Source organism: Danio rerio, chromosome 17, assembly GCF_052040795.2.
Source record: "Danio rerio strain M-AB ecotype USA chromosome 17, GRCz13ab, whole genome shotgun sequence".
Lineage (NCBI taxonomy): Eukaryota > Metazoa > Chordata > Actinopteri > Cypriniformes > Danionidae > Danio > Danio rerio.
Genome location: NC_141037.1, coordinates 48672020 through 48685681, shown reverse-complemented (window position 1 = coordinate 48685681; position 13662 = coordinate 48672020). Strand labels below are relative to the sequence as shown.

At 36.3% G+C, this 13662-nt stretch overlaps 1 protein-coding gene across 6 annotated transcripts in view; it reads right to left on the bottom strand.

The window, feature by feature from the left end:
* The window catches only part of msh4 (mutS homolog 4), a 31229-nt gene that overhangs the window by 16965 nt on the left and 602 nt on the right, over positions 1 to 13662 (bottom strand). For 2 of the 6 annotated variants that reach the window (XM_087291009.1, XM_087291011.1), the window contains exons 2-9: positions 12420 to 12679; positions 8047 to 8196; positions 7782 to 7951; positions 4471 to 4581; positions 4195 to 4310; positions 2065 to 2238; positions 546 to 675; positions 429 to 471 (exon numbers count right to left, since the gene is read on the bottom strand). In XM_087291009.1, the coding sequence (XP_087147135.1) occupies positions 429 to 471; positions 546 to 675; positions 2065 to 2238; positions 4195 to 4310; positions 4471 to 4581; positions 7782 to 7951; positions 8047 to 8196; positions 12420 to 12663 (1138 nt within the window). In that variant the 5' untranslated portion in view covers positions 12664 to 12679. Of the gene's footprint in view, positions 1 to 428; positions 472 to 545; positions 676 to 2064; positions 2239 to 4194; positions 4311 to 4470; positions 4582 to 7781; positions 7952 to 8046; positions 8197 to 11152; positions 11505 to 12419; positions 12691 to 13662 lie in introns of those variants that run through there. The other 4 variants (XM_087291010.1, XM_087291012.1, XM_087291013.1 and 1 more) reach the window with 2 other exon arrangements.

Genomic DNA, 13662 nt, shown 5'->3' with positions numbered 1-13662 from the left:
TTAGGAACTTTGATGTGGAGGCTGAAGTATGAGAAGGAGCGCTATCCTGCTGAAGAATTTGTGAAAGAATTTGTGAAGAAACCCTCTTCTGTGGCTTGTAATGTAGAGGGCAGCACAAATGTCTCAGGCTGTTGATGTTGCCATCCACTCTGCAGATCTCTCACATGCCCCCATACTGAACGAAACCCCAAACCCTGATTTTTCCTTCACCAAACTGATTTTTGTTAGAATCTTGGGTCTATGCAGGTTTAAATAGGTCTTCTACAGTATTTGTGATGATTGGGATGCAGTTCAACAGATGATTCATCAGAAAAATCTACCTTCTGTCACTTTTCCAAATGATCAACTAAAAGCCAAGTTATTATTTGTTGCTCTTACAACTGCGGTCAATGACAAGATATTTCTCAGGTAGTGTAGAGTAACATTACCATTCTTCAGACTGAAGAAGAGCTCCTCGTTCTGCAAAAGCTCCTGGAAAATGAAAAAAGAGATCAATTAATGGCAGAACAAGTGTGTGAAAATTTTAGACTGAAAAAAAAGATCACCTGTATAGTGTCCTGACGTGACTTTATAGTGTCCACCTCCAGCAGGGGCTCGAGAATATTAGAGCGCAACCGCCGCTCACCACCAGAAGTTTTAGTATGATTTAGGACTCCAAATAGAGTGTGTTCACTTCTGCAAATATAACAGCATATGGTTGCTGACATTCGGATGCATTTAAATCCCGACTGCAAAGTAAAGATACTGAAGAGCAGAAAAAAGGACATTAAATATTTTTCAACTAATTAAAATTTGTCTCTTACAACATTGAATTTTTATTTATTTGGAATTGTAACTAAATATGGTAAAAAGTGGCCGTTTACACTAGGTGTTAAGATGTTTGGTGTAATTTTCCAGTATGATCACACCTTCTTACGCCTGGTATAAACAGGGCCTATGAGAAATAGAGATGAAAATTGAAGCAATGTGTGGATCTTTCTGGATGATAAGTGGATCACTGGAGAACATTCACATTGCATAGAACTACAAATACAGCATTAAATAGACTACAAGACCAAGTCATGTACCACACGCACAACCGGTTCCTGATCCTGACTGATTGCAAACACCCAAGCTGCGTCCCAAATGGCACACTATACACTATGCACTCATGCACTATGTACTTATGCACTTACACACTCAACAGGATAGTATGTGTATGTAGTGTCTTCTCAAATGGCACACTTATGTTTTTTTACTAAGCAGAAATTCAAACTGTTTCCCTAATGACGTTTGACGGTTGCCAAATCAGTAAAATAAACGACCAAATTATCAAATAATACCTGCCGTGAGTATTGCCGCATTCACCACCGGGAGGCTCTATAATCACTCTCATAGGAGAATTTTGCTTTCACCATCCAAAATAAATAAAGTTATCCAACATGTGCGTCCGATAGCTCCGCCTCTTCTGCTACGTAGGCAAACCTGCAGTCGTTGAGTGCGTGAAGTGTCCATCATTACACACTTCATTTTAGCGGCTGAATGAGTGCATCATCCGGGTAATTAAAGTGCACTTATTATTTTTAAGGTTTTCAGTGTGAACGCACTACTTACACTATTTATACTAAAAAATGGCGTAGAATAGTGCATAAGTATGCAATTTGGGACGCAGCTACAGATATTGCTGCTCAAGTACTGATTACACACACATGTACAAGTTTCACTTTGAGACACTCATTGCTGAGTCTTGTTTACTGTATTTGTGACATTACAACGCATTTATTTTGTCTTGCTTTGCCTTGTTTTGATCCTCGCTTTGTTTATCTGTTTATTCCTGTCTGCTGCCTGCCTTCTGACCATCTGCCTGTTTATTTGACTATGACTCTGGATTGCAAATATACATCATTTTGCCCCTGTGTTGATCATTGCTTGCCTGACCAACTCTGTTCAATAAACCCTGCGTTTGGATCAGCACCCCTGTGGTCAGCGTCTACTTCACATTACAATAGGTGTCCAAATTCTGTTATGAGATTTCAACTAAATAAATCTGCAGAAATTAATGTGCTTTGTGTTTTGTTTTCTCACCTGTGATTTCTGTGGTTGACCACTAGCTCCAGGTTGCTGGCTGAAACTGCATCGATCATGGCGGTCTGCTCACTGCCACTAAATGTCACTTTCAATGACTTTGGAGCATATATTGATTTTTGGACAAACTCAAAGTATTTCAGAAGGGCAGATGCAGATGCCAGGCAGTAGTATCTAGACAGAAAAGATAATATTTTATTTGATACTTGTTTCGGACATATTTACAGTATAATAAAAATGATGTTTTTTTTTCATTTTTTATTATTAGTTTGTATAAAAACGTTTATATGACAAATCAGAAGTGAAACCCTTGGATTAAAATCGTTTTAACAAATCATATAAAATAATTTACAATGTAAAATGATTAGGGGGTTCATACATGCAAAATTCTGTTATCATTAAAAAATGTAAGTAAATAGTAGAGCTGCACAATATATTGTTTGAGCATGGATATCGCAATGTGCACATCCGCAATTGTCACATTGCAAAGATATGCCATGTTGAGTCTAAATTACATTTGAACAAGAGCTATAAGACTGTATTTTATCACTATTTTTATATTAAATTCATATGATTTATGCAAAAATGTTGTCTTGTTTCTAGTCAGAATGTCAACATTTCAAAGCGAAAACAAGATTATTTCCCTTACTCCACTGGTAGATAGTTTTGCTTGTTGATATTTTGACAGGAAACGAGACAAGAAAAAGTAAGAAAAACAGTTATGTATTGCCATCATTCAACTTCTATACCTGAATACTGATAGATAACCTTCAAATAGAACTATTCAAACTCTCTTCTGAAACTGTTTCATTGCAGAAAAATTAAATATTGCAATATCAGATTTTTGCAATATCACCCAGCCCTGGTAGGACAACAAGATGGTGTGAATGCTGCTTTTGCTAAGTATATATTGTCTTTCTTTTCAGTATTTACACAATAGTGTTTCTGCAGGTTTAACAAACTCAAATTTGAGACTTTTTTAAGACCTTGTAAAGACCATTGTGAATTGAATTTCTGACTTGCACAGAGCTAAACAGAAATTTAGTTATTTTGTATCCATATATTTTAAATACTAGCAAATAAAGCAAACTTTTTACTTTAAAAATGGTTTAAAAACTACAATAAATTAAATGTCATAGTCTGTGAAGACCATTATTCTCACCAGGTAGCTTTAAACACCACTTTTAATGCATGTTATTTTATGGACGATAATTAAAACTTATTAATAAACAAACAAAGTTAATGAATAAAACCTAAAGTTGGTCAGTGATTGAATGGGTGTTGGCCAGATTGGGTAACCTTACAGGGACATGGGAACATTAGGACTTGTTTAAAATTATTTAAGACCAACAACACAATATTTTAGTGAATTTAAGATTTTTTAAGGCTTAAGTTTGAAATTTTATTTGAGATTTAAAACATTTTAGGACCCTGCAGACACCCTGTCTAAACGATGCTGTTTGTGATTTTTGCACTTAACCTCTGTTAGTCATCTTTTTTTTGTTTGATATATAAAAGGTATAGCTGTTGATAGATCTGCTGTGTTCACATCTTCTTTCAGAAACCATTGTGGCAGAAGTTTTCAAATATTTTGGATTTATTATTAGATTCTGGTAGAACAAATTATGCCATGACAGGCGGCCAGAGAAGGGCTGGGTCGATAAACAATATTATATTGAATCGTGATAAAATTTATATCAATAACAATGATTAGATCTGGACTGTTTTGCTCTATAAAAATCCAAGAGCCAATCACACAGCAGAAATGTGCAACAATGGGAATCTAAAAGTGTGTTAAAATTAGAGATGTACCAAATTTTTGGCCACCAAAAATTTATCTGCCAAAAATATGTTATGCCATTTAATTGACCTTCTAATTTTTGTGGATTCAGTCATTGATGGGGTACAACTTATATTAAAATATATATTGATATCATTCAATATAGAAAACAAATATTGAGATAATTAGGCCAGAGTCTGGGTAATGATTAGGAAACACTGCACGGATATTTTTATAAACACCTACTGGAGGTACTGCAGTCCAAAACGGCAAAAAAAAACACAAATCTTGAAACATAAAAATAATGTAAATGTGCAAAACTCATGTTATTGTAAAGATGGAGTTCTTACTTGGTTTGCACCTCCATCAGCACAGTGGTGAACTCAGGCACACAGAGCTGCTGTATGAACTCCAGGCCCTTCTTCTCATTGAAGTACCTCCTCAAGACCGCAGTAAATGTGACCGACTGCACAGAGAGCAAAGGGAAAAAATCTGCACTATAATTTTTAAAATCAGTTATAACTTTAACGCTGTAGATCTCTGACATTAGTGCTGATTTACAGGTGTGAGTCACCTATACAGGCCTGATTTACAGCAAAGAAAGAGGTAGAAAACTAGGATTGTACCGGGAAGGTCTCTGTGATGAGACTGTAGAGTTTGGTTCCCTGTCCTTTTACACTAGCCGTGTCTGGCATCAGAATTTCCATCGGCGTCAGGTTATGCAGCTTGGTGATTACCTGTGACAACAGCCAACATTATTCACTTTTACAAATCTTTTGCAGGATACCACAGGTCTCAAGAGTACAAACTCATCTTTGCTTTGTGATCAAAGATGAATAAATGACAATAAAAATTGTTGCTAATAAGCAATGGCTTTTGTAGGAAATTTGTGATTTTAGTCTTTATCCGGGTCACGGCACCAAATTGTTGGGAATTTTAAAACCCAAGCCAGGACATTTATTTCAAGGAGAAATCTTTATTGAGAAAGTGTTGGTTGTTCTGCAGACAAACAACATCTTCAAAGAAGTCTACAAGAGTCTCTGAGAGTCTACAAGAGTCTGTTGTCCCGATTATCATATGTGTTTTAGGTGGAGCAGTGTTAAGGAGGTGGAGACAAATCTAAACAAAGCATGCAAATGAAGTACAGGAGTCAGCCAGGAAAACAGTATTTTCCCAGTCATGAACTCATTAACATAATAGTAACAATTCAGATAACAAAGACATGCACTACAGGTAAATTGGGTAAGCTAAATTGTCCGTAGTGTATGTGTGTGAATGTGAGAGTGTATTGGTGTTTCCCAGTACTGGGTTGCAACTGGAAGGGCATCCGCTAGGTAAAACATATGCCACAATAGTTGGCGGTTCATTTCACTGTGGCAACCCCTGATGAATAAAGAGACTATCCTGAAGGAAAATGATTGAATGATTTACTGTATGGCACTAAATTATATATTTTTCTATTTTCACACTTTAAAATAAAATCAGTAAGAAACTTTGGCATTTTGTAATATTTCATTTTTTTGTGGGATAAAAATATTACATTAAATTAATTAATTTAATTAATAAATTTAAATTATTTGGATTCGTAAAAACAATATGAACGTGATATAGACTGAGACACAATTGCATCTAAAAAACAAGTTTAAATGGGACCTAAAATGCACTTTTTACAAGTAACATAAGTCGCGAACATGAGTCTATGTGAAGTTTGAGCTCAAAATACCACATTAATAATGTTTTTATCCAAATTGTGCTGTATTATGGTTGTCACTTTAAATTCAAATGAGATTGTACACTTTTTAAAAGAAGGCGAAGCTACAAACACCTACGTGTCAGCATAGTGGTAGACTCAAAACATGACTACTGTTATCTCTATTAAAAACTGAAAATCTAGTTAGATAAGTAAAAATCTATTTATATAGCACCTTTCACAGACATTGAGTCACAAACTGCTTTAAAACAAGAGAAAACCAGAAAACAGGTAAAAGAACACATATCAATAAAATAAAACATTAAAAAAAAGTTAAAAATCCAAGTACAGAAACACTAATGCTGTTAATTAAAAGTTTGACCAAAAAGATGTGTATTTAAATACCTTTTAAAAAGTTCAACTGATCCCAGAGTTCCAGAATCTTGGGTCACATTTAGTCTTAAGACGAATTGTGGGAATGGCTAAAAGGTCTTTGCCAGAAGACCTCAGAAAGCGGCTACATGAGTGACTACGTAAAAGATGTTGAATGTAAAGGTTTGCTTGATCATGCAGAGCTCTATATATATTTACCAGAATCTTAAAATTTACTCTAAAACTAGGAAGCCAGTGAAGTGCCTTAAAAACATATAATGTCAGAAGAAGTGGCTCAGAAATGTACTCTATGGAGGTATTCTTCGGTCTTCAGTTGTTTTCAGTTCATTTGTCCATCCTAAAATATAAAATGTATGATGCCTCTTAGTTGCTGACATTATCTTCAGCAGGTGTGGTGTGAAAACACTAATGGCAAATGGCTGCTTCTCACTTAGAGCTGTTTATGCTAATGAGCGAGAGATAATGGGTGGGGCTTTTCCCCTCTGACGACCTGTACAAAGGGGTAATGTCAATCAAATGGTTTCTGCAGACTGTTTTTATCAAGTGTGATAACATAAAACAGAATTCTTTCTTTTTTACCATTAAAGGCTGTCTTTATTCACACACTCTTGCCACAAAAAATTTATTTATCCCATTTATAAAAGTGATTTTTGCATAATAGATCTCCTTCAAGTTTACATTTTAGTCCAGGAACAAGTCAATGCAAAGACTTTGTTCCTCAGTTCTGTTTGGTCACTGAAATGTGTTTGGAGTTGGGATTTCATTCACACATTTTCATAATACAGTATGCATTGCATCCATAGTTAGCAAGTGGTTTCATCTATAATATTCGAATGAATGAATGAACGGATGGAAGAATGAATGAATAAATGGATAAATGAATGAAAGCATGAATGAATGAATAAATGAATGAATGAATGAATGAATGAATGAATGAATGAATGAATGAATGGTTGAATAAATAGCCCCTTTCACACAGTGATACCGTTAAATATCTGGAAAATTTCCGGAAAGACTTTACCGGTATATTGAAAAAAGCGCTGTTCACACAGGCGAGGACGTTACGGAAATTTTCCGGAAAAGAGCATTCACACATCCATTCCAAAATACCGGTAAATTCTGACATCATTCACCACAAATGAGCTTTAAACGGCTGTGCTTGTATTTGTAAACATTTGACTAAATTACAAACTCTGTGGATGATCAATATTGTGAACAACTTTCACAGGATCACTTTCTCATGTCGAGATGTTCATAATATGTGCGTGTGCAGGCGCTCACAGGCTGTTCCACAGGCACACGCAAAGCTTGAAGGTAAACAAACAACGGCTTATCATAAGCATCTCATCGATGATTATTTACACAGTTGGCATTAAGAAGAACATATAAACGTGATCTGACTAACTTCTAGCAGCTAAATGTGTCTGGAAAAATATTCAAAGGCTTTTATCCTCACAAACCGCGCGGACGTAAATGCGTCTGACTGTTGTGATTGGCTAAAGCAGACGTCTCACGTCAGCACGTTCTAGACGTGCACGCGCTTATTACGGCAATCTTCCTTCTGCATTCACACAGCACAGCATTCCGGCAAATTGCCGGTAATGTTACAACTTCTCTTTCCGGAAAAAAGCCAGAACGAATTTACCGGTATTTTCAAAAAGGACCTGTTCACACATACAACCTTTCCGGAAAATTGCCGGCAATTTTCCGGAAAGGTCTGTATGTGTGAAAGGGGCTAATGACTGACTGTCTGACTGACTGAATGAATGAATGGATGGATGGATAGATGGATGGATGGATGGATGGATGGATGGATGGATGAATGAATGAATAAATGAATGAATGAAGTTTTACCTTAGTATAAGTACCAGTGTCTACAAACTGTGAGAGCACCAGCTCAGGGTATTTCATGTTAATACTGGCCATCCCAATCTCCCCTCGAGCTAAACCTCGTCCCTCCACCACAGCCACGATCACAGGCGCACGCGCCGCATGAGATGCAGATGCAGATGAAGATGTTGTCACTGCAGTGAAAGCATTGAACAGTGAACTCAAGAGCACATTCACTCTAAACAAAAGACTGAATGAGGACTACAGAAAACGCTAAAGTGCTGGGTACTGTTGAGGTCTCTGCGAGGGGTTCGGCTGTGGTGTGACAGTGCAGGTGTGGTCTTCAGCTGTGGAGTGCTGGAGGTCCAGGAGTGAGCAGATGATCCTCCAGAAGAGTTGGTCCTGTACGCTGTTTCACTGATGTTCAGGTGACCCTGGGCTGAGGACAAACCACAAGAGGAGTCAATCCATACAAGTTTTGCATGCATATTCTGCGTCTAGATGGCATGATTGATAACAATTAAATGTGTTCTTTTGAGTTTCGATTTGTCTGGAAGACTAGGTTACACATTAAAGAGTAATACCTAGCAAAAATGAATTATGGACATTGATGCAGTCAGGATTCTGCCACTTCTGTCTTGTCATTTCTTATATTGGTGGCAGAGTCCAGACACTAGTCCTGCCATGTCGAGCACTCATTGTCTGTCTTTGTAATTGTAAGCGCACCGTCTTGGCTGTGCTCAGGCCATGCTTGGGATGCACTCTCTTCCTGGTGTGCTTGTTTTGTTTGCAGCATGTAGTTTTCGTTCTCAGCGCTCCAGTCTAGTTGTTTTTGGTTACTGCTGACGCTGGGATCGGAAACATGCATACCACATGTGAGTGCACGCCTGCACGGTGAGTGTTTTCATGATCAGTCTTCTGTTGGTGTTGTGTTTAGCACATGGTTCATGTTTACATGTGCCGCATGCTTCAGTGTCGTGTTTTATGAGAACACGCGATTAATTTCTTTGTGTCATGTGCTCTGCTGTCAATCGCCTTGTCCCACCCACCTTGTTATCCTATTATTATTTTTTTGTGTGTGTGTTCAACTACCCGCTTGTAAGTTTTTTGGTTTGCCTTCCCTATTTCATCTACCAGCGTGCTGTCCTGTACTGGCCCGTGGTTGCTGGTCTCCTTTGTGTCTGTCATGCCAAGCCCTGCCAAGTCAAGTCCAGTCAGTTTCTTAATGCTATGTTTTTTTTTCCCCCACTGGGTTGTTTAAAATTTTTTGTTTACTTTTTATGTAATAAAGTCTTTTATATTCTGCATTCTGGTCATCACCTCCTCTCTCTCAACCCAAACGTGACAGTTGCAAATAGATTATAAGCTGAAATAATTGTTAATTTAACTGGAAATAAAATGTTGATCTTAATGCTGATAGCAAAAAAACTGCATTCATTTGCGCACAGAAAAAGTTCTTTATCACATATTTTCGGTTTAAAATATTAAACTGATTCATAATGATAAATGATTAAAAAAATACACTCAATACTGTTTATAAAAAATCAGGCTTGTTAAAAAACAGTTACTGTTTTAAAACTCTGGTGAACTGAATACTGTTGTGAAATTAAAATAATATGAGTTTTTTTTTTAATCTGCGAGAACTAAACTTATTTTATTTTTTGTGTGACTTTTATTATGATTTTTGGAGATTTAAAATAAATCTATGTCAATTTGACCCACAATAAGAAGGTCCTAAGCTTTGAGTTTAAGAGTCAGTGTTTCAAAGAGTTCAGTAATACAAAAATGTACGATTTTAAAAAAGAGGCGTGGCACCCAACCCCAACCGTCATTGGGTGATGAGCAAATCATACTAAATTGTACAAATTAGATTGTACGAATTCATACGAATTAGCCAAAAAATCTAAAAGTTATAAATTGTCGTGAGATTGCGTTGGAAAACCTGGATGTAATAGAAACTTTTCTGATTGGTGAAAAGTTATAGATGTTTCTATAGCAAACAATTGTATTTCAAATAGGTCAAGACAAAGAAAAAAGGGGTTTCTGTGATTTTTTAAAATATTTGTTTTAGTATAATAATTTATAATTAATTACATTTTTAATTTTATATTTATTTCACAAGTAGCTTCTACAAATAAAAGTTGAATTAAATAAATAGCCCATTCTAACTGTTAGAATGGGGTGTCATGGTGGCTCAGTGGTTAGCACTGTCACCTCACAGCAAGAAAGTCACTGGTTTGAGTCCCGACTGGGCAACTTGGCATTTTTGTGTGATGTTTGCATGTTCTCCCTGTGTTTAGGTGGCTTCCTCAGGGTGCTCCTGTTTTCCCCACAGTCCAAAAACATGCACTATAGGTGAATTGAATAAACTAAATTGTCCGTAATCTATGTGTGTGATTAAGTGCATGGGTGTTTCCCCAATACTGGGTTGCAGCTGGAAAGGCATCCGCTGTGTAAAACATATACTGGAATAGTTGGCGATTCATTCCGCTTTGACAACCTCTGAAAAACAGCCAAAGGAAAATGAATGAATGAATGACTCCCAGGATTAAGTTAAAGGGGTGGTCCACTACGATATTATATTTTAAACTTCAGTTGATGTGTAATGTAGCTGTGTGAACATAAACAGCATCTCTGAATGTAAAATATTCAAAGTTTAATGCAAAGGGAGACCTTGATTTGTACAGAGTTAGCTTAGCAACGCCTACAATTAACGAATTTTGGGGACTACAAAAAATACTTCCGCCCCCTGTGAGATCACAAAAGTTCGTTATTGCGCATCCCACACTGCGCAGGTAAAGGCCGTGGCCAGAGGCGCTGTAACGTTACTGCAGAGGGAGAAATGCCATCCTGCTGTTTCCACAGAGCTGTTCTGTTTCTGTTGTTGGGCTTCCAAATGACACGACCCAAACACAGAAATGCTTACAGTTCAATATTAATTATGTTCCAGAGAACTATAAAATACATAGCAAGCATGATTTGACAAAACACAGCTTCCAGAATCTCTCCCAGTTCAGTGCTGGATTCAGTTAAAATCTCCTCAAAGATGGAGCAAGGAGACGCTGTGAACTCTGAGTCATGACCTGTAAGTGTTTTTATTTGTTAAAATTGATCATGACATGTACAGTGTCTAACTTTAACGGTGTGTTGTAGCAAAGATGTAAACAACGGGAAATTATGGTAACCGCTAACGACTTAGCTAACGTTACAAATCCATATTTATCAAACGGCTGTAAACGGGCACACACACACATACACATACACGCACTCTTGGCCAGCACCTGCGTCTCTCTGTGTGAGACGGCAGAGTTTCTCTCTATAGGCAGCTATGCTATGCGTTTTACAACTCGGACAATAAAGTCGCAAAAGATATGTGAACGATTCATGTTACTTACACAGGCATATTCCGCATATGCATGAAAGACGTCCTGTAACGCGTTGATTTAAAAAAAATACAGCAATGATTTCCCAACTGGAGTGTAACATCAAAAACAAATCAATCCAGGCTCACAAAGGTCTCATCTCACATCTTGTGCTTTATTCTGTCACCACAGAAAATAACTTAATCCGAGCATGAGAGAAAAAGAACAATAAAAATCTCTCCCGCGCACATGCGCTTCTCGTGTTACAGATGCTTCATCGTATACACGCATAAACACACTAAAAGGCACAGAAACAGTTAAAGGAGCCGCATCCCATTTTCACTCGTTACAGACACGTGTTGACTGACTGACTGACTGTTTACACAAAACGCGCGTGCTTGTCAGGGCGTGACGTGAAGCCGATCGGCGTATCACAGCATATTATGATGATGACCCTTATGTGAAATAGAACATTTAATTAAATCTCTTAGATTAATTGAAAATAAGAAATGTACTTCTTTCTTGGGCAAATATGATGAGATCTTTCATGCTACTTGAATATTTATTTCTTTTTTTTATTATACTGTCTTTTTTATTTTTATTTATATTTTATTTTTTTTTATGTACTGTGTTTTAGTTTTACTTTTATCTTGTGTATGTAATGTGATTGTTGTGTAAAAGAACTGTTATCTTTTACTATATTCTAAATTGTATTATACAGTTTCTTGAAGCAATAAAAAAAAAAAAAAAAAAAAAAAAAAAAAAAATTATGATGATGACCAATCAGAGTCACTTGAGGGTGGGCCTTTTAGAGGAACTAGGAAATATGACAGTCGTTTTCATGTTAGCTGAGTAGCTGTGTATAATCAAAGTGAGATTTATGAAAAAATAACACGATTTCCTTCAAGTTAAACATGAGCACACATTGCTTTGCATCTTATTAACACAACCAAGCCTTAAAAATAACATTCTGGACCACCCCTTTAAATAAATACCAAAAATATTCACATCATCAAATATTGTTTTTGACAATGAGAGGGGCTCGGAATTCATTCAACTTTGTACAAAATGTTTTTTATATATTATAAATATTATATAAATATAAATATATTATATATAAATTATATATAAAGTTCAATTGTAAAGTAGATGAATTAAATAAAGCGGTTAAGTAAGTAAAACTGGTTCATTCCTGTGGCAACCCCTGATAAATAAAAGTACTAAGCCAAAGGAAAATGATTATTTTCATAAGATTTACAGCCATTTATTTTAGGTTACTATTTTTCATTCACTCAGTCACCTGCAGTCGGTGTGGTTTCTGAGAGTGCAGATGGCAGAGTATCAGAGCTCGACCCTGGACACACACTGATCCGCACATCATCAGATTCACGTGAAGTCAGTAGGACAGAAGATGATGGAGGATCCTGCTGTCTGCCAAATATCTGACTGTAGTTCATCAGGTTATATGGTGTTAAAGTGCTGCTGCTCCGCTCGGGCTCTGAGCTCGAACCCGCTGTCACCTCTTCTGTGCTGCTGCAAAACATCTGGCTGCTTTCTCAGCTGTAAGATAACTAAAGAAACTAAATAAAACTGTCAAAGCATTCAGTAAATGACCATATCATCAAATAAATATACCAATGAGTATAAAATTAAAACAACAAAACGTTATCAAATTTGGCTATACAAAAACATTTTACAATATTATAAACACATTAAAAAAATTATATCTAGCAATGCATCAAAACCAACGTTGCTACTAAAAAGACTGTGATAAAAGGTTTTTTAAAAATCCAGTTCACAGCTTTTATTAAAAAATACGTCATTTTGTGTGTTTTTTTTCACCCAAATCGGTGACATCATTTATGAAATTGGCAATTAAAGAGTTACAACCCTGTAAATTTTCCAAACAATTTAGTAGTTTTGATCAGGACTGAGGTTGATTAACAGATTTATGAAAAAAAATTGAAACAAATATTCATCTGATGCATTTCTACAGCATTCGCCAAACATAACAACGGGTAGTACATTTACCCATAGTGTATTTTTTATTTAGAAAGGATTTTTTTTTTAAACCTTAGCATTTTATCAAAATATGTGTCAAAATAAGATTTGTCAGCAAAACTCATTCTGCTAGCAGAAACAGAAAATGTTATGGCCAAATTAAGAAACAAAATCACCCCAGAGTGGATGGAAATGTCCTTAACAGTACAAAAGGGTTAAATTTGTGTTCTAGTGCCATCTAGTGGTTATTTGTATAAGTCACTGAAACGCTTAAAAAATCACCAGAAGCAAACTTTGACTTCATGGCAAAATAAGAGTTAGTTTACTCAAATTAAACATTAAATACAGTAATAAACGCATGTTTGTGGAGCTTGTAGAGATATTTCGGTAACATTGATGACCTGAAGTGAAAGCTCATAATTGGGATTATTAAGGCTTGTCTTTGTGACCACCATGGGCTATCTCTTTTAGAACCTATCTTGCAAATAAATGTCTGAGAAAATCAAAACCTCGAGGATTGCAGTGATGGTGTAAGTTAACAT